Source organism: Emydura macquarii, unplaced genomic scaffold, assembly GCF_026122565.2.
Source record: "Emydura macquarii macquarii isolate MOO-44397 ecotype Brisbane River unplaced genomic scaffold, CSIRO-AGI_Emac_v2 contig_1253, whole genome shotgun sequence".
NCBI lineage: Eukaryota > Metazoa > Chordata > Testudines > Chelidae > Emydura > Emydura macquarii.
This window is the reverse complement of record NW_027131390.1, coordinates 63,769,238-63,790,284: the sequence shown is the minus strand read 5'-3', so window position 1 is coordinate 63,790,284 and position 21,047 is coordinate 63,769,238. Positions and strand designations below refer to the sequence as shown.

General features: G+C 43.3%; 1 protein-coding gene across 3 annotated transcripts in view; it reads right to left on the bottom strand.

The window, feature by feature from the left end:
• NEMP2 (nuclear envelope integral membrane protein 2) overlaps nt 1-17,587 on the bottom strand; it is a 39,883-nt gene extending 22,296 nt beyond the window's left edge. For 2 of the 3 annotated variants that reach the window (XM_067549018.1, XM_067549017.1), the window contains exons 1-8: nt 17,297-17,587; nt 12,195-12,310; nt 9,505-9,733; nt 9,244-9,316; nt 7,921-8,014; nt 7,075-7,189; nt 5,200-5,425; nt 2,464-2,640 (exon numbers count right to left, since the gene is read on the bottom strand). In XM_067549018.1, the coding sequence (XP_067405119.1) occupies nt 2,464-2,640; nt 5,200-5,425; nt 7,075-7,189; nt 7,921-8,014; nt 9,244-9,316; nt 9,505-9,733; nt 12,195-12,310; nt 17,297-17,399 (1,133 nt within the window). In that variant the 5' untranslated portion in view covers nt 17,400-17,587. Of the gene's footprint in view, nt 1-545; nt 709-2,463; nt 2,641-5,199; nt 5,426-7,074; nt 7,190-7,920; nt 8,015-9,243; nt 9,317-9,504; nt 9,734-12,194; nt 12,311-17,296 lie in introns of all 3 variants that reach the window. The other variant, XR_010919830.1, reaches the window with a different exon arrangement.
• Between the last annotated feature and the right edge of the window lie 3,460 nt (nt 17,588-21,047).

Sequence of the window (21,047 nt, the reverse complement as noted above, 5' to 3'; positions counted from 1 at the left end):
TTTTCAGTTTTTGCTTCATGCTTTAATTAAGTAATTTTGGTTCCTCAGAGACAGAGTAGAGCATAGTGACTGAGCCAGGCACATCTGACTTCTGTTTCCAGCTCTTACTGCTCACTCTGTAGGCCTAAGTAGGTCACTTGCCTTCTCCCAGCTTTGGTTTCACCATCGACAAAACAGGCTAATACTTTTCTCCCAAGAATGTTATGGGGATTCATTAATATCTATGGACTACTTCGGAGATATCCAGGGCTATGTAAGTTACAGGGGTTATTTGAATTCAGAAGGGTTGATACTTCATTCCTGACAGAAACAAGTGCAGGAACGCAACACCTGTGGGTTCCTGACTTGCTTAGAGCCAGGCCCTATGGACTCTGCAGCAAGTGGGCCTAAACTCTGCAACAACATCCCTGCTCTCTATGGCACTCTGGTGTGACAGGCTAGAATTTCTGTGGCAGCTCCAGGTAAACTCCAAAATGGAGGTTCCACTGCATTAAATATGAAAACAAATAGTACAGTAATATCCTGTGTGCTATTTTACAGCTTACATTCCATTTATTTGACACTGGCCTGTATGTTTAGACATGCCGCAGATCTTGCTTTGACAGTGGAGATCTGTACTGTGGAAGTCAGTACATGCTGATATTTTTTTGGAAAGTGGGGGACATTTGGTGCTTTTGGCTCCAGGAAGGTATGGATGGTGGCGAGGGACTGTAAGAAAAGCAAATTAGCAAAACAGCTCCGTTAAAATGATCACCAGTTAAATAGTTAATGTTAATATTCATATCATTGTCATTATGTGTCTGAGCTAGAACTTCACTGAGATGAATGGGACTGTTCACTCTTCTTATAAATGTACTGCAGACTCAGGCACACAGCACTGCTTTGGTTTCATTTAGTAGGTTTTCTTTGTTACCATAAGGGGAAGAAATATAATTATTCTTTAATGAAAGCTTAAAGGAACATAGTCAACTTAAGAATCAGATTTCTGCCAGATGCTTTTTTTTAAAACATACTATTGTTACAAATAATTCCTGAGCATAACTAAAAATGATTGGAGGGAAAAATCTCTCTTCATTGTGTTTACTTTGTGCATTTGGCAGCATGCTGTGTGTAACCAGTTAGTTTTCCTTCTTGTTGTATGAATTTTTCCATGGTAAGAGGGGAGACAGACATTTTTGAAAAATACCGAAATCTGACTACAGAAAAGTGGCATGGGAGGCAGGTGCAGTTCCCGAAACTACTTTGAACTCAGTTTTGATAACAGATTAAATTTCAAGCTGATGGCCCTCTAAATTCGGAAGCACAGTTCAGTAATGAGGGCGGGTTCTGCAGCTGAATAATACATGGAGCCCTGCTGCTAATATTTTATTTTGGTTTTCAGGGGAAGCATGTTGGAAGTCTGAGGAGTCTTATCTCCCCAACTCTTCCGGCTGCCAGCCCCCATTTTACATGGCCTCTCCTTCACAGCCCACCATTTGCCAGTGATGTCTCTGCTCTGTTGAACTGTTCCAGACACAGCCTCTCCACCCACTCTACTTCCCAGGGGCAGAGGATGCTATTTCCGCAGCACTCCTACCCCTTTTTCAGCCTATGGGAAAAGAGACTGACTGACACTACAAACAGTAGGTTTATGTTTGGTAATGCAGAACCTTATGATTATAGGGCCTGATCCTGCCGCCATCTGGAGTGAGAGCCTCACTCCCACTCTGACCCCTTTACACCACATACAAGACTGGGAAGTAGTACAGAAGAGCCCTAACAGCTTCACACCGAGGCAGGGGAGGATTCCCACTAAAGCAGGCACTGTGGGGACAGCCATCTGGCTGCTTTCTGAGGACCCCGTTACAAGCCCCAGAGGCAGGAATGGGAGGATCTGATCAGGGACGGAGCTGCAGCAGGCATCTCTGCAGAGATTCTGGGCTGCCATAACTTAGGTATATCTACACTGAGGGCAGCAAAGTTGCGGCTGTCAGATCAACTTATCTGGATCGACTGAGCGGTCAGTGTAGACCTGCTCAATCGATCAGGAATTCGACATATTAAAACCACCTCCTCAAATGGCATAGCGCTGCGTGGATGGGAACTGCATGAAGACACCGCGCAGAACAGAAGTACAGCAGTCGACAGGAGTTACGCAAGCTCCTCTGCGTAGCTTGCATAAGTCCCATCGACTGCCACCGAATAGCCAGGTTAAGTGTAGATCAAGCCTTAGAGAGGCTCCCAGGTCTATCTAAATTAGCTGAGAGGGCTCTGGGCACAAAAGTGTCTTTTAGCCCTTTAGGCTGCAAGATCTATGCCCCTGGACACCAACAGGACTATTCATGAGAACAAAGTTACTTGTTTGATTGAGTGTTGGCATGATCAGGCCTATACATTATGCTGCTTTAAGAAGTATTTGGCTCTCTTATATAACAGTGCCTATAAAACACATTCAGCATTAAGAGACATGAGAATCTTTCCTACCTTTTAGGGGACTGGAGTTTGGACACAGCTAACCATGATGAGAAATCTGGACTCTGGCAGAATGAGCGTAGCTCCTCCAAGGCTTTCACAGTCTCTGTTTCCCCCTGTTCTCTGTACTCCTCTTCAGTAAGAAGCTGAATCACTAGTTTTTTTGATTTAAAACAATTCTTGACTTTTCTAAAACAAAAAGAAACAACTCATATTTTCAAATCTATCACACATGGATTTCACATATGTTACAAATACATTGCACCCCATATCACTTTGACCCTTTCTTTCTCTCTGGCATCTATTAAGGAAATAGCATAACGTCATCTTGCCTTCACATGAGGGAAAAGCAAACCACTACTTTAAAAGTCCATCATCATGAGCCTGATTTTCATTCCCAAGGTCCATATGTTTGCCTGCCACGTTTGGGTCTGATCCAAAGTCAGTGAAAAGTCCCATTGACTTTCAAACAGGCTTTGAATCAGGTCCTTTGTATACACACAAAACCCTGATGGAAGCTAATAAACAGATGCTTATCTAGTCGTTTGCAGGTGCAACAGGGATTTGCACATGCAAAATAAGCGCACAGGGACAGTGGAGCTGAAAATCAGGCCCAGTGTCTGCTTGGAATTTTGCAGCTAAACAATGCCCTTAAAATCTGTTGAAAATTGTTCATATTGTTTACTGTATTTTTTTTTTTTAAATCTTGCCTTAAAATTACACAGCTAAGTAGTTTGAGGCCAAAATATTTATAATCTGATATAGCTATTCAGATGCTGCATAGTAATTTATAATGTATTTAAATATCATTTAGACAGTGTGCTGTTCTGTTCCCTGCTACTGACTGCTTTCAACTTTTGTTGTTATCGTAACTTTGGAGTTAAGAGAAGCAAGGGTTCGATGCCCATGAAAAGTGTTTAAACTCCATATAAATGTACCTACATGAGCCAGCTGTGCTTAATTTATTCTCTCTTCCCTGTAAATGGAGACCGGCTTGAGGTTATTGTTTGTGGGCTAAGGGTTAAAGCCCAATGCCACTGAAGTCCATGACAGAGCTCCCAATGGGCTCAATGGGACCAGGTTCTGGCACTTACTAGGAGATTCGATTATCAGCAGTATGTACAGATGCCTACTAATTATACATTTTGCTTCCTCTGTGGTAATTTTTAATCAAAGCCTCAAGCTCTGACTTTGTTCTGCAGAATTAAATTACAAATAAATAACTTTAACATTTACTGTTTGCAAAACCCAGCAAAAAGTTTCTTTCCAAGAGAGATTTTTCATGTCATATTGTATGTGCTCACCACTCTCTTGACTCTGCAGCAGCAGACAATTAAAAAAACTGAAATCATGCCATGGGGTCAGCATATTAACAGACACTTTGACATGTCAGAGTATATACTTAAGGTAATCATATTCTGGCTACATTCAGTCCTGGTTTAAACTGGTGCAACTCCCACTGAGTTGGCAGGTTGTGGAATCTCCATCATTGGAGATTTTTAAGAGCAGGCTAGACAAACACCTGTCAGGGATGGTGTAGGTAATACTTAGTCCTGCCATAAGTGCAGAGGACTGGACTGAGGTCCCTTCCAGTTCTATGATTCTATGACTTCAGATAATGTTGTTCCTACATGATACTGTTTAAACCAGTTTATTCTTTTCAGCTGAGGTGAAAAAAATCAGTGTTTGTCAAATGACAAGTTGCATTAAAACCTCAAAAAATCCACCACTTATCCAAGCTTCTAGGGGAGGGCAAAGAAATATTTAAATGATTTTTAAAAACTGAGTGGTATTAAAGAATAGAAATAAGTAATCATTTTTAAAATAGCAGTGGTTTGTTGTAAGGTCAGCTTCAACCTTTGACTTCCCGTAGGCTCCTGAGCTTAGTGTAACAGGTTGGGACTGCCTTTAGAATCATTGTGTGTGTTATTGTTGACATGATAAAACATATTGTAAATTCACAGGACGGTAGCAAACAGAAGCGTGTTCCCACATGGCTACACAGCATATACAGGAAGGCCAAAATCAGGATTTAAAGGTGTTACAAACTAAGGCCTCCATCCTGCAAGCAGCCCCATAGGTGTGGGCCCACTTCTATAGAGTGGGCTCCATGCAGGTGCAGGTTTCTGCCCCTATTGAGCTTAGTGTAGTGTTTGGACCTGGTAAGAGTAAATAAGGACATCTGGGGTGAAAACCTGGGTCTATTGATGTCACTAGCAAACTCCTATTGCCTTCAATAGAGCCAGAAATTCACCCCTGCACTCTACTCTTGACAGTGATGGCCAACTAACTCACAGTTTTAACAGAGTATCCTAATGTCCCTGTCTCATGTCATCCTGTAGGAACACTTTCGTCCCATAGGAATCTGCAGGTAACTCTTGATAAAAATCAAAGTCCTGTCATACCTGTGAAACCATGATGCTGTCACTGCAGTCTAATCAATCAATCAAACAAAAAGCTATCAGTTATCACCTGCTGCAGAAAAGGGGTTCATTTTGTGTTTATTAAGGTTATAGTCACAGTTCTCTATACAGCAAGATCCATGCTTTAAACTCCTGCCTTGAGAACTATTACATTCTTATGTGGTGGGGTTTCAAGCCTTGTCTCTAATGTAAGTATTCATTAGGTTAGAATATGTACTAGGATTAGTAACTGACACATAATTGTCATTGATGTGGGTTTTATTATTAACCTCTTAACATTACCTTATGAAACAGTGAGTTGTACATTCAGAAAATGGATACCAACCTGCCCACATAACAACCCAGGCCCAAGGGATAGCACAGGCCTTTTGAACAGAGGATGATGGCTATTACTGCATATGCAACCTGGGGGATGGTGACACCAAAATAAATCAAGACAAAGGCTATTAATTGTAATGTCCACGTCAAGAGGGTTATACTTCGCTCATGGGTAAGTGGTCCATGCTTGTAACAAACCACAAAGCTGATAAATCCAACCGTCAGAAAATACCCTGTGAAAGCAGAAAAAAATGCCAAATATAGAATGACACAAAGGACGTACATTAGCTTTAATGGTAGACTGGCAGCTTACAACTGCTACACAGCAAAGCCTACTGCTGCTCCTCAGGCTGTCTACTGTATATTTTGGGAACATGAAGGGCCTGACATTTAAAATATATATGCAAAAAAGTGTATGCAGTGGCACACTTTTCTTGCATATGTAATTACGGTGATTGCATATGCAAACTGTGTATCTGCGTGTGCAGATGGCGAATTAAATACATAACTGGCTATTTGTGTGCCCAAATATCCTGTATATTTATTTATTTAGATGTAAACAATAACTTAAAATGCTTATCCAAGCCACTGCGCATTCTAAAACACCATTAGCAATACAATTATGTGTCAGCATTTAATTGTCATTAAAATGATCAGTTTAATTCATCTGTAGGTGCAGTTGCAAGAATTGTGTACAACTGCATTGGCTGAAAGGTCCTAACTGCTAGATTATACCCCAATACTTCTGTAAACATCGACATAGATTAGGTTCAGTACTACCAATAAGACAGTATTTATTTTCAAATAAAATGTTGTAAATGAAGCTGACAGGCTTGCAGATGTGTGTATCACATTAGTCTCACTCATGCTAAAAGTACACAGTCAAGCCATGCTTCCCTCCTAACTGGTGAAGGGTGAAGGTTTGGAACTTCAATTTGATTTAACATCAAAAAGAATCCATGCTTATTCAGCGCTGTACTTCCTGATTTCAACCACGCTGGCAATTTTGCAAGAACAATTTTTCTCTTTGTATTTTATTGCATGTGCTTCAGGAGTGCCACCAAAGCAAAGGTGTGTGAACATAAAAAAAAACCAACCTGATCTGAAAAATGATGATGTATTCAAATAGGTCAAGCAGTTGGTGATTACTAACAGACACAGGGCATAAGGGGCTGGCCTGGTGGCCTAAGAGCAGTGCTGTGTACTGCTAGAGAAAGTGGGGAGAACCAAGTTACAAGCTTGTACCCCAATCTCTCTCACCCTAGGTCAGCAGGGGGCATGGGAATTCCTTATGACCTCTGTCTTAGTAAATGCTATAGGGTTAGGTGCACCCTAGCTGCACCTTGCGGTGCCAGAGGCACCTGCTGTGCTCTGTGAAAATAGCACTCTTCCTACTATGACCACTGTCTGCTGAGGCTAACACCAAGGAAGGTGACTTTAGCTGATAAGAGAGGCTGCCCAGGGAAGATTCTGAGGAGATGTGCTGAATCAGTAGAGTCCTGAGCCCTCTTGTCCACAATCTCTTCCCAGGCAGCACAACCCCTTTCTCCAAGCTCCAGACAGAGAGGAGCTTGTAGCTGTCTTCTGCCACCAACACCTCCCGCCTTGCTTTCATGGTGAGTGTGAAATGGAAATGACTGGAGACATAAGATGGGCAAAATGTTCCCTCTTCTTCACGCCTCTACTAAGCTGACATCAAACTCACCTATTTAAGGATCTAAAGAGAATAAATGCTCATGTGATTGGATTTGGGGTCTTCAGAATCCACCCACACCTCACATTCAGGAGTGAAAAATATTAATCAGATGCAATTCTTAGAAACTGTTCATTCTGACCACTTCAAAAAAATCTGTCTGCTGCACATTGCTGCTCATTCTCTTACCCACTAAGTAGTTTCTATATTCAGACCACAGCCACTTCATTTCCTCTTTTAAACAGTACATAAAATAGAGAGAGGACATCCAACAGCCACTCATTAAAATTCCAAAGGTGCTGTGCTGGGAGTAAAAGAAAACAGTGAATCAGCTAGGTTGTGGTTTATTATTTATATGATGGCAGAATCAACAGGTCCCAATCAGGACTGGGCCACAGTGGGCTAAGGATTTTACAAACATACAGTTAGATGCACTGTCTGTACTGAAGAGGTTATGAGCTGATTCACTCGTTAACCCTGCTATATCATGCTCTGAAGTCTCAAAATAAGTGAGGTGAAGTGAGGTCACTGCATGGGATTTTTGTCCAAACTTCTTGAAGCTGTATCATGTCTCGGTGTGGTGAGATTGTCATGCTACCTCCCATTGCAATGTATTAATAATACTGAACTCTGACATGTTTTATAGAGACTGAGCCTGTGTGAGATAATTTTGCTACTGGATATGAAAGATAAGTCAAGCTTACAACTGCCACAAAAACTATGGTTTCATTTTGACTGATTTGTTGTCTTATGGCATAAGTGAATTTAGCTGTGACAGGCTAAAACCACACCCTGAAATTCTGGTTTCAGAATAAATGCTCGTCATTGTACATCAGCAAACATATCTGTTTATTTCAGACTTTGGAGGGCAGTCAATCTAGGGCCCAATTCTGATCTCAAGTACGTTATTGGTTTTACACTGAAGTAAACTCCTATCAAAGTCAATGGAGTTACCCTGTCATAAAACCAACAAGAGATCAGAATCTGGCCCTAGATTTCCTATTTGCTATTTTGTTTTCCACATGGCATACCTACCTTTGGAATAAATCTTTTAAGTGTCAGCAGAAGAAAGACTAGCGTAGCCAGAACACCCAATGCCACTCCAGCAGAGTAATAGAACGTAGCACTCCTGTTAGGGAACAGCAAGGTGGGGGACACTGTAAAAACCTTTTACGGAATTGCAGTTGGTTTGGAAGTACCAAGAACTGTAATGCTGTGCTGTGCAGAGACAGAACCCAGTCACAGATGGAAGGTAAAAACACTCGGGTGGTTCACTGGAAGGAAAGTGATGGCTCTGCTTATTCCTTCCCAGCCCCTATGTTGGTGTGGGGAGAGAGTATGCTAGGTCTGGAAGGGGTGGGGCAACATATGGCACTCCAGCTGCTCCCTGAATGGTGCAGTAGACCTTGTTGCGATGGGGGCATCTGGCAGATCTTAGAGCTGCTCTAAGTTACACAAGGGTCACATTAGGCTCCAGCTAGCTCCTCTGCTGGGCTGAGTGTGAACTCAAGGGAGCTGAGGATCTAGTCCCATATTTTAAAAAAAAATTCTCAAAATCTCAACAGAGAAAACACCACCTCCGTTCACTTTCATTTATCATGTTTCTAGTCCATTTCATTTCCTTGTTCACAATGCTGTCATTTTTGGATTGAAAGAATATTTTTTATGTTCCTTTTTTAAAAAACGGTTTGATGAAAATAAAAAGAAAATCATAGAAACTCTCCTAGTTTCTGTAAACTTATTTTTACAAAATCCAAAGTTTTGATAGAATTTGACCTAATTGTGTTTAAAATTTGGTGATCCACAAATTCTAAAGGTGGGACAGAACTTTAAACTGAGATGAGTCACAAACTCCAGCATGAAACAAAATGACTACTACTATCTTCCCTTCTGTACTACACAAAATATGAGGGCTAGCTTGCGCTCTTCATGTGCAGCCATGACTACGGGGTGAGGGTGTAGGTGGGAGCAGTAGAGGCAGTGAGGCCCAGATGACCTCATCTCACACACAGTTCTTCTTAAAATTGTACTGTGGGAATGGGAACTTTGAAACATCCCTTTATGCAGCACCTCCCAGGCCTCACTGGTACACTGGGAGGTGATGGCTCTGCTTTCTCCTTACGCGCTTGCTCATGGGGAGAATCCCATGTGCAGTCCCAGTACATCCCCAAGTGCTAGGAGCTATGATCTGGGAAGCTGTAGCACAGTCTAGCCCTAACTAAATATTATGATGCAGTTTACATACAATTTTATTTCATTTTAAAAAACCCTCAATTGCTTGGGATCATTGAGCTATACAAATAAATACAGAAGACAAAGCATGAATAGGAACACACCAAGAATGGGACTAATACTTACCTACTCAAGGTGTTTGCAAAATGGAACAGAAAAACACCAGTTATGAACAAAAGGACAAGCTTCCTATCCACCACTGAAAATTTAAAAAAAAATAGGGTTTTAGGCTAATTCCTCTGGCTGGTTTTAATTGTACAAACATCATCAGACAAGTCTCAGCTGTTCCATTAAGGTAATTTACTACTCGGAATGCACCATTCACGTAATGTTGGCAACATTATCCAGCCTGTTCACTGGATGAATGGAAAGCATTGCTCTACTTACTGTTTCGTTGTACGCTCACGGTGTAGGATACGTTCTTGTAGGGTTGGATTCTGAAACACACATTCTCTCCATATTGGTTTATGTTTATGACAGTTTCTTTAGATGCCTCTGATTGCCAAATGATTTGAACAGCACACTTGACAAATGCAAAAACACTTTCTGAATTATGACAATTGATTTCATCCAAGATAGGCACAAGCTTAAACATTTCCGTGCTGTTAATTTTCACCTGAAGACAAAGAAAAACAAAACATACATAGTAGGAACTCGGATCGATAGATTTTTTTCCAAAATGCATCCAGTATTTGAACATAACATAGAGAGAAATAACACAACAGAAGTCTAGGAAATAATAATCCCACTGCAGTCCCTTAAATCAGGAACCTAGTCCTACTGTACTTAATTCAGTCCTTACAGTCAGATTCACATACAGTCTCATTGACGTCAATGGGCTCCCATGTGGGTGCATGAATCCATATGAAGAACCAGATCCTAAGGTTACAATTCCATCATAGCACTCTGGTGCTACAGAAGTTTGACACACTATTAATACTGACTACCCAAAATTCCTTTGGCAGACACCAAGGCTCACTTTTCTCATAGGCTATAAAAGATTGAACCCACTACTCCTGAAGCTTCTTGTGGATAAGGATGCTAACTGCATGTTAGAGGTGATGGGAGAATGAAAATAGAAATCATCAAAGTAGAAAAGAGTGTGATAAAAACCAGAATAAAATATGCATCCCTCTTTTCAAGAAGGACTGATCTATAACAGTGATCTGAATAGGAAAAGTCCTCCTGATGCTTAGATTGTGAGCTAATGAGCCTTGGCATCTTAAATAATGGATGCCCAACTACAAGGAGAAGCATTATTTCATCTAATAAGATAGGCTTCTTTATTGAAATGTGAGAATGATTTACTGTGAGAAATCTTAGCTGCCGAACCCATGAGAGTTGGAACCGGGGAGTACACCACCTGACTGGAAGCAGGTAGGCGGGGCTAGGAGTTTAAAACCTAGGCCTGCCCACTCAGTCAGGCCCCAGAGGCTGAGGGAGAGGGATGCCTCTCCCATGGTGCCTGAGTGTAGGCCTGCATCCGACCGTTCCACGGGGGAGAGGCTGCCGGATCTACCCATGGCATGGGGCTCTGAGAACCTGGAGGAGCTGCTTGAACCAGACGAGCTGGAGGAGACGCCCGGATCTTGTGACCCAAAGGAGAGGCTGCCGGAGCTGCCCACTGCCTGAGGACCTGGAGGAACTACTTGAGCTGCCAGCCTTTGGTGAGCCAAAGGAGACACACGGATTCTGTGACCTAGAGGAACTGCCCTCCACAGATGACGCTGAACAGTTCCCAGACCTGCTATCAAGTGACGAGGAACCAGGGTATGGCTCAGGAGACCAGGTACTCTAGGGACAGGGTGCGAGGAAGTAGCCTAGGGGAGCCATATACAGCCTGGCTAAGCTTGCGCTCGCTCTCCATCAGCATGTTTTGGCTGGAGACCTGCTGCCCCAGTGACGGGACACCCTGTCACTGACAGGGCCCTGGGCTGGGATGCAGTGGAGTCGGGTGGGCCTGCATCCCCTTCCCCTCTTCCTATCCCAAACCAGGGGTGAATGCCTGTTGAGGGCCAGAGCCTGTTCCTTGCTGCCTGCCACGCCTGGCTGGCCGAAGGGCTGGGCTTTGGACCATTTCCTTGCCCCCTAGGGTTAGAGACTACTTTCCCCATTGCCAGCCTGCCCTGCCAGAGGGCTAGGCCTGAGACTATTTCCTCGCCCCATTGGGGGCTAGGGACTGTTTTTCCCCATTGCCAGCCTGCCCTGCTGGGGCTAGGCCAGAGACTATTGCCTTGCTCTGCTGAAGGCTGTTTTCCCGCTGCCTGCCTGGCCCTGCTGAGGGCCTGACCATAGACTGTTTGCTCGCCCAGTGAAGGCTGGTGACTGTGCTCCCATGGCAATGCCCACCCTGCCTAAGGGTCAGGGCTTCGGGACTGCCCACTCGCCCTACGCAGGGCTCAAGATGTCCCCTTTGCTGGCCTGCCCCGCCTAAGGGTCGGTGCCCTGAACTGCATGTTTGCCCTATTAAAGGGCTAGAGACTATTACCCCTAAGGAGCGACCTGAACCCCAAGCTCGCCCTACCAAGGGCCGGAGGTGGCCCCTTTAATTTGGACTCCCCGAAGGGCATAGGTGTCGGGAGGTGTGGCCTCCCTCAGAGATTGACAACGAGGGAGAGTCACCGGCGTCACTTACTACAGGGGATCTTCTACAAGACTTTGTTAATACTTTACAGCCCAGGGCCCAAAGTGTATATCTTACAAGGTGCACCCTTGCCACTTCTGTCAGTATTGGAAATATGCAGCTGATATTATGTAGCCTTGTTTTTGCTGTTAAAAAGTCACCATATAACATACAAGACATACAACACAGCTGAGCTGACTTTTTTCTGTCCTCTCAGCAAAGAAAAAGGCTCCCATCCATGCAACAAATAAGAGACATCAAACCGTCAAGTCAGCCACACTAGACGTGAAAGCAGCCTGCCACTAAAAGATATTTTTATCTAGGCTCCCCTACGCAACCCTTGGACTGATTTTATACTGAGATACACCTGTGATCTTATCTTGATCAGATTTGTTGCTGGAAAAACATGTAACGTATTAAAAACCTGAAGCAAGCTCCAAACGCAGAATCTTACCTGAATAGCTGACCAAATATATATTAAATGCATTGTTCTATTTTGCATATAACAGTAACAATCTGCATCTGGTTTTCGGATGATGTCCGTTTCCTTCAAATTACTACAGTTTTTATCTAAAGAAAGAAAAACGTTAAATTAAGTGCATTTCAAAGTGTGGGCATATGTGCACTTCCTCCATTCATGCCTTTGTTGTATTGTAGTTTGTTCTGGGGGCCATGAGCAATTTGCAAAAAGTCTGACATAAAAAACCTGCTACAGGTTAATATTTTCAGAGCTCTGAAATGGCTTAGGAGCTCAAGCTGAAATGTCAGAAGTGACCTAGGCATGTAGAAGCTTAAGCCCCAATGATTTTCAATGGGACTAGGGTGCCTACATCACTTTGGCAGTTGAAAACATTCTGTCTCTAGCCTGCTTTTGGCTTTTTACTAGATTTAGAAAAAAAACTCGGCTTTTTTGCTACTATTTTTGATAGCACTTGGATAGGGGAAACTCCAGTGCTTACACCAATGGTGAATTTGACTGTAGATGTCTAATGAGGTAAACAGGCTTGCATCTTAAATAGTTCATTTACCACATGACATTTCTGCTGATTGCAGAAGTTTTAACATCAGAACCAATGTGAAGTGGAGAAATAGTGTAATGTTGTTTTTAAATAGTATATTAAAATATGTAATCTCTTTAGTAGAATTATTTCTCCTGTGTTCTGAACGTTAACATAATTTTCAGTGATAATATCTTGTGTTGAGGGTAATTAGCTGTCTCTAGCAGTCCTAATGGCATTGGCAACTTGTCTAATCAGTCATTTCCACTGTCTTGTTTCATGGAAATTTTAGAGACTCCCTACTGCTTTCAGGATTAGATACATATCTCACAGGGATATTTATACTAACTGATTTGTGGGATGAATTTTCAAGAGCGTGTATGCAAACCTGCACATGCACAAAAACTGCCCTACAGTATATCACCTCAGGATTTCAGGAATGTAATTAAAGAGCAGAATAAAGAAACATAATACATCTGTTAATTCAGGGAAGAATTTGGTCCACTGAAGAGAAAATTAGGTTTGAATGTAACAACTATCTGAATAATATAGGACAGAATGTTGTCAAACACTGACAATAGCAAAAGGAGCTCTTGTGCAGAGGAACTCAGTCAAGTCAAAGAAATGCTGTTTGAAAGTACAAATAGGTCTGATCTATACGAGAAAGTTGCACCAGTTTAACCTAAAATGTGAATTTAAACCGATTTAGTTAAACCGGTGCAAATCCCTATGGGGACACACTTATCTCAGTTTAATAAGCCACTCTGAAAGTTAACTACGTCTGTCTACCCAAGGGTTTGCACTGGTTTAAATTCACACTTTAGGTTAAACTGGTGCAACTTTTTTCTGCGGACAAGTCCTTTGACTAGTTAAGTCTCCCTCACACTGAAGCCAATGGAAGCTGAAAATTTTCAGGCCAGGACTGAATATGGTCCGTGGAGTGGATGGCAATCCCAATCCTTGAGTGCAGAAGTTTAGCATCTCACTCATCAAGCCATCAGCATCAATAGTTTTGAAGATCTAGATGAAGGACTATTCCTTCAAAGGAATTGCTTCTTAGTTCCAACAGATTAACATCTGATGTTACAAGGGACAGAAGGTTTGGGTCTGGAGAGAATGATCACTAGCTGTCCACATACAGATCTGTAAACCAAGTCCTTCTGGGTAATGGGAGAGTGAATATGGCTACCTAGTCTGGCCAGAATATTTTAACTATTTTATGAAGAACGGGGCGGATGGATGCACAAAGGACATTAAAACGGGGAATCACATAGGCATCTCTCCTGGTATTTGCTGTATTATCCAGGAAATTTGTTGCTGATGCCAAAAACAGGTTCGTGGATGGGCATCAACACTGGCTAAAAGTGAGGTGAATCCAGTAGTAAGCAGACTCCAATCTCTTAGCAGGAATGCACCTCATTTTAGACTGTCTGCAGGTAATTTATCTGCCCTGCAAGGTAACAGGCTGTTAGGGCAGGGAGCTTTCTGCTTGCCCAGGCAAATGGTAGTTTGGATTCCTTCCAGAAACAAGAGCTAAGGGTGCTGCCCTGTTTGTTTAGTAGTGCCAATAAATTGTCTATTCAGATTAGAACTGGTTTCCCTGCTACCTATTCCCAGAGGGCTAGTAGAGGTTTCCTTGCCAGTACCACCCTAAGCATTAACATAGCAATATGCATTTTCTATCTGAAAAAAATCACCTGACCCAAGCAATCTTGCATTCTGAGTATACTCTGAACTCCACGAGAGTGGTGTCTGGGTTTACTAAACCAACTGACTTTCAAGAGGAAGATCCCGTTGAATAAGTGACTTCACCACAAGAAGAAACAGGACTTAACCTGATGTAAGGATAGAGAGGAATGGAACTGTCCAAATGTGTGAGAGTATGAGTTGTGGAGAGATTCAGGATCAAGTATAGAATCCTAAAACAGAACTAAGGGCAGAGACCTTCAATGCAGGAAACAAACAGGTAAAATGCCTCATCAGTGCTGCGACTGGAATTAAATAGTCCCTCTGACTTTCACTGTTTTCCTTGATAAAAGATATATTGTGCCTCAGCTTTCATGAACCAGACTACAGGGAGAACTGAAGGGTCACCATCACCTTAAAAATCACATTTCTGTGTGAACAGGGTGTATCTATTACAAGAAATACCATGGATGCAGGGGGGCAAATATTTTTATTTTTTCCAGTTTGTGCATTTGATAGCATTTGGTAGGAATTTTCATGGTTTACTCTGTTCAGTCAGTTAATAGTTAGCTACCTCCTTGTGTTTAAGTTGGTCTCTCACACAGCAAGGAGGGAGAGAAAATATTGTTAACCATTGGAAAGTGTGATTGTAAAACCACAAAAATAGACAGGGGAACTCTGGGACAAGTGGTACCTGAAACTGTTTTTAGCTTTCTTTTCTTTTTAAATTGGCTAAATTTCAAGTGGACAGTTCCCCTTGAAATCCTGTCTCAGGAACAGTAGGCTCTTTGATTTGTTCACTACAGGATCCAAAAAGTTCGTGTCCTGTGTATAGCAACTGAGTGTTCAGAAAGGAGGAGTTAGGAATGAGTCAAGTAAGGAAGTATGGTATTTTCCTGTTTCTTTAAATGGCCTGCCACTATCAGCATCCATTTTATTGGAGATGTTGTACGAACAATGACAGTGCCCCATACAGGTCACCTAGGCAGAATCAAATAGATTCATAGATTCCCATCCCAGGCCAGAAGGTACCACTGTGGTCATAGTTTGACCTCCTGTATAACACAGGCCAAAGAACTTCTCCAAAATAATCCCTAGAATACATTTTACAGTAAAACACCCAATTTGGATTTTAAAATTGTCAGTGATGGAGAATCCACAACTCTTGGGAAATTGTTCCAAAGGTTAAGTCTTTTCATTGTAGAAATGTGCATGGTATTTCCAGTCTGAATTTGTTCAGCTTCAACTTCCACTCATTGGGTGGTATTACACCTGTCTCTGCTAGACTGAAGAGTCCATTCTTAAATATTTTCCCCCATATGTAGCTTATACGGCACTACTATTATCTCTTGAAGTTCTATAGGACTAGGAATTCCTGAAAAGTCACAGCAAGGATGGCTGAGTAGGCAGGCTGTACATTGAATTTCTTGGCTGGGGTGGTGGGGTCAAATGGATGTAACCGTTTCTGGCTGAGAATGGGATGATAAATGTAATGGAAAAATATTGATTCTGAAGAGATTTGTAGGCTTCAGACAACGCTATTTTGGGTAGAAGTGGAAAATTTAGAAACTCTAGGATATTCCTCGGATAATCCTGACTGGAGGCAATCTGCTTCCACTATCTCTCCAACTCTAGAAGACTGCCTTCCCCCTGAAAAAATGCCTGATTTGGGACATAATCCATTCTATCCCTTCATAAGATCCAGACTATCACAGTCACTACCTTTGGCAAAATTACTTTGATAGCCTTATTATAAATAATTATTCCTATCTCCTACCTGGCCAATAGAAGAAGAAAAGCAGTAAACATTAGAGTTGGATCTCTTATAAGGATGGGAGGAGGATCTAAGCACCTCCCTAGACACTGGGCTGGAACCTTTATTTTCTACTACAAGTATTTCTATTAGAACTTGAACTTTGGGTCCCCTAAATGGCTCAATCACAAGTAAAGGCAATGAGCACAAGGCCACAATTTCAAAGGTTCTGTGACAATGGGAATATTCCTTGCTGAAAGTCTGAATAAATCTTGGGACATTTTGTGTAAATAGGGGGGAGAGATCAAGACCAGACAAGCAGAAAGTATGCAGAAGAATTTAGAGGGCAGATAATTCTCCTGGTGGCTTTTAATGAGTCAAAGACCTGCAGTCCTGTCGCAGAGTCAATGTGTCCTTTGACAGATTGGTTTGGTCAAAACTTTGCGATTGGGTTTGGTGGTGAAAATGGAAATAAGTTGGCTACAATGCATCAAAGGGCAGATAAAAAGCGTGGTGGTCAAAGAGTTAAGAGGAGAGAGAATCCATTACTACATTTTCCTTACAGAACTGCAAGATTTATCTGTTGGATGTGTGTCCTTTTACATTTGAAGAATGACCCTATTGACCAACTGAATCAGAGAGCGTGTTGTTTCGTTTCATAAAACCGTTGTAGATGGCGGGGGTGGGGTGAGAAGAGGGGAATCACCAAAAACCTGCTTCGAGTTGATTTTCATACAGAAACTAAATTTCTCCCACAGCTTTTGTGCGGCTGTACGTTCCACCCGTGCAGCAGCTGAGCTCAAACCCTCTGTACGCACCCGTACCCCCGATCAGAAAATAACATGAACCAGCCAAACGACCAGCTGCCGCCCCCTGTCACCCTCGGCCCGCTCCGCTGGGCTGCTCCCACCCCGGGTCTCGTGCTCAGGCGGATCGCGCTCGCTGCAGAGAGGGGCGCGAGGCGAGCGACTGGGGCTTTGCACAACGCCAGCCGGGCGGCCCAGCGGCCGCTCTGCCGCGCGCCGAGGACGCGGCTCCCGTGGAACGTCTGAACCTCGCGCCGCTGGCTGCGGTTTGGCCTCCTCTGCCCCGCCAGGCGGCGGCCGCCCCAAGCGTTACCTGCTCCCGCCGCCGCCCCGCTCGCCCTGGCCAGCGAGAGGAGGAAGAGGAGCCGCAGCAGCTGGGCCAGGTGCCGCAGCGGGGAGGAGCCCGCGAGCTGCATCGGCCCCGCCGCCGTTTGAAGGGGCGCCGCGGAACGCGCCGAGCCGGCAGCCGAGACGCCACGAGCCCGGCCCGATGGATGGGCCGGCGGGGCCCGACTCGAGTCGCCGCCTGACGAGGCCCTGCGGCAGCGGGCGGAGCGTGACTGGCCGGGAAGAAGCGGCGGCAGCGGGCGGAACGGCCGCCCGCCGCGCGGGCCCGAGGCGATCGGCTGGTTGGGTCTGGAGGAGGCGGTGACGGTCCCGCCTCTAGGGCAGGGCAGGGCAGGGACAGGAGGGAGGCGGGCAGCAGGCCACAAGCCAGCCAGTCAGGCTGCACCGGGAGGGCCGGCCCCGAGGGCCCCCAGCACGGGCGGGACCAGGGAGCCGTGCCCGGCTCGGCGGGAGCAGGGCCCCAGCGACCCAACCGGGGGACAGGAGCTGTGCGGCCGCTTGGCCTCCTTGCCGGAGTGGCAACCCTAGGTCTGGCCTGTAGCCACACCCCGATACTCTGGCGTTAGAACAGTTTGGATTTGATGATTTCTGATCCATCCCCGCTTTGTTCCGCAGAACATATATATGTGTCTGCTGAATTTCTTGGTTTGCACTAGTCCACGGCTCCTTATTTATTTCAGGATCTAGTTAAAAAATCCTCCTTTATATTTAAACTTATCTAACAAGTTGCTCCTACCTTTCTCAAACCTGGTCTAAACTAAAAAATCAGATGGACCTAATTACATTGCTCAGGCTGTAAAAAATCTTTAGTGCCCTGTGTGCTGTAATTAGGATGACTTAACTCCTATTGTAGACCAGGCTAGGTCAGTTGAAGAATTCTTCTCTCATCCTAAGTTACCACTGCTTGAAGGTACACTATGGTGCTATAGCAGCACATGGACTTTGCCTATCTTTTTCTTCCCTGTCTCCACAGTTTCAGGACTGGCTTCATCTGTCTCCGAAAGTGTCTCATCAACACTGGTAACATGAGATCCACTTTCTCTGCAGCTACTATCATCTGGAACAGGCTTTGTCTCATCAACTGGCTATTCTACTTTAGTCTCCACCTGACTATGTATCTTTTCCCCCTTGTCTTAATCTTTTAATATCTCTGGCCAATTGTTTGTTGTTTAACTTATGTAACTTTGTTTTGACATGTTGGGAAACAGTTGAATTTGAATTGGGATAAAATGCAAAAAGGCTCTGAACTAAATATATTGTAAACTTTAGACAATTTAGCAATAAGGAGGTTAAAGAGAAGATGATGCTTTAGGGAAGACTTCGAAAAATGTTCTGTTTAGCAGCCATCCTGTTTTAGAACTCATATTTTGAGTTTCTTCCTCATTTTTTTTTTAATGATGAGAGGGACACTTGCATGAAAACAGAATTGTTATTTCTCAGGAGTCTGTGGTGTCTGCTGGCTAGTCTTCGGGTAGGGCCTGATGCTTCTCCCACTGAAGCCAATGGGAAAACTCTTATTGACTTTAGTGGTGTAGAATCAGATGCATACATGATCCTGTGGTTAAAGAACAGGACGGGGGCATCAACAGGATTTGGTTCTGCTCCTGCCTTTACCACAATCTCTGTATCTCAGTTTCTCTTTCTGTTAAATAATTTTAAAAAAAAAGGGTTATTAATTATTTATCATTGATGATGTATTAGCACCAAAAGGCCGTAATCAGGTACCTATTGTATTAGGAGCTTTTAAAAACATATAAGAAGAGAGTCTTTGCACCAAAGAGTTTACAGTGTAAGGCCCCTGACTTTACTCTCATGAGTAGTCCCACTGAAGTTGTTATGAGTTCACGTTAGCTCCCATTAAAGTATGTGTTTACATGATTGGGTCCTATCCTTGGATGTTACATTCCATTTCCCGCCCCTCATCTGTTTTTGGTCTTTTTAGGGCATGATTCTGCAAATGCTTAACATTACTCATATGAGAAACAGAAGATCACATACATGGTAATAATGGATCACATGGTCAATGTCAAATAGAAAAGTTTCCTGGGGGGAAGTCACCATCACTCTTCCCTCTCCAAAAGAAATGTTGACAACCTTCACCAACAATGAACTCAGTTGTTCTCAACTGACCTTCAAGAGCCAAGATAGGAATGGGCCTGCGTCCAAACCACAGGAGCTGGCATGAGGTGCTTCCACCACTTCTAGCACCTGAGATTGAGAAATCAGCCAAAACTCAAGCATAGAAGGCATAGTATTTATCTTCTCAATCTGTTGCTCTGCACCTCTCCCTTTTCCCCTCAAATACAAAGTTTGGTCTGGAGCCACAAAATTCTATTTGTAAATTTCCTCATAAAAGGGGACCTTTGTATCAGCCACCAAGCTGAGACAGCACAGATTAACCAGACCATCTACCACTCAAAAGCAATCTCCTGAGTGAGATAGACAAAGAAACTTGTTTGTCTCCTGCATAGCCACAGCAGAAGACTTCAGAAGAACTATTAGTCTGTCTTATCAAAACCTTTGCTAGGCCAGATGCAGCCTAAGTCCTCCACCACCAGTGCACTAGTCTTGTTTCACTGGTCATCCGTAAACCAGGGCAAGATGTGAGGATGTAGATGGAGAAGAAGAAGGATATTTGAGCATTTGTTTATGTGTCTGTAAAATGTTTTCTTTTATCATATACTGTGAAAATCATTAAGTACAAATATGTCAAGACTTTTTGGCATTACTAATGCCCAATTTTATATCAGACCCTTTATTTGTCCTTTACATTCTGTTTTGTCAGACTTCATACCCTTTTTTGTCACCACACAATTAAGCTGTGCCAGATGGTCTTTTTTTTCTTTTTTTTTTAATTTGGATTATTTAGCACCTGATCCAATTCCCAGTGGAGTCACTGGGCGAAGTCCATTGCATTCACTGAGAACTGGATCAGACCTTTGAATAACTAACCCTTTTCTTTCATAGCCAATATTGTTTTTCACCTTGGCTTTTTTAACATACATAAGGCCACCCCACTGCCTTGCACCTTCTCTAGTAATTTACACCTGTGCCAAGTGGATGGGTAAGCACTGTCACTCTGATTTGGTAGCCTTTTACAACCACTTTGTACTCACTCAGCACGGATATAAATGTGCATTATACCTTGCAAACTGCAAGGCAGTGGTAAATACAGCCCAAAATAGTTTACATCAGCTACAACGTGCAAGTCTGATTTACGAAGGCCTTGTCTACACTAGCACTTATGCTGGCAAAACTTTTGTCATTCAGGGGTGTGAAAAATAACCACCCCCCTGAGCAACATAAGGTTTGCCAGCATAAGCGCTTGTGTGGACAGAGCTATGTTGGCAGGAGACACTCTCCCGCCGACATAAGTACTGCTGCTTATTTAAGTGGTTTTATTATGTCAGTGGGAGAGCTTTCCCCCATCAACATAATGCAGCTACACAAGCACTCTTACAGCAGCATAGCTATACTGATATAGCTGTGCTGCTGTAATTCTTAATTGTAGACTAGTCCTAAGAGTGAACTTCAGACTCTAAAGAAAAGAGCCACCAACAGTTTTATTTCTTCAACTGTTTTTATCCAATTTGGATACTTGTAAGACTGCCTTTACCATCCTCTCTTTGTCGCAACTGTAGCCATGGCTGAAATATTGGCTGTATTCGTTATGTTTATTCATGTAATTGTACTAATTCCTATGAATATGTCACCTC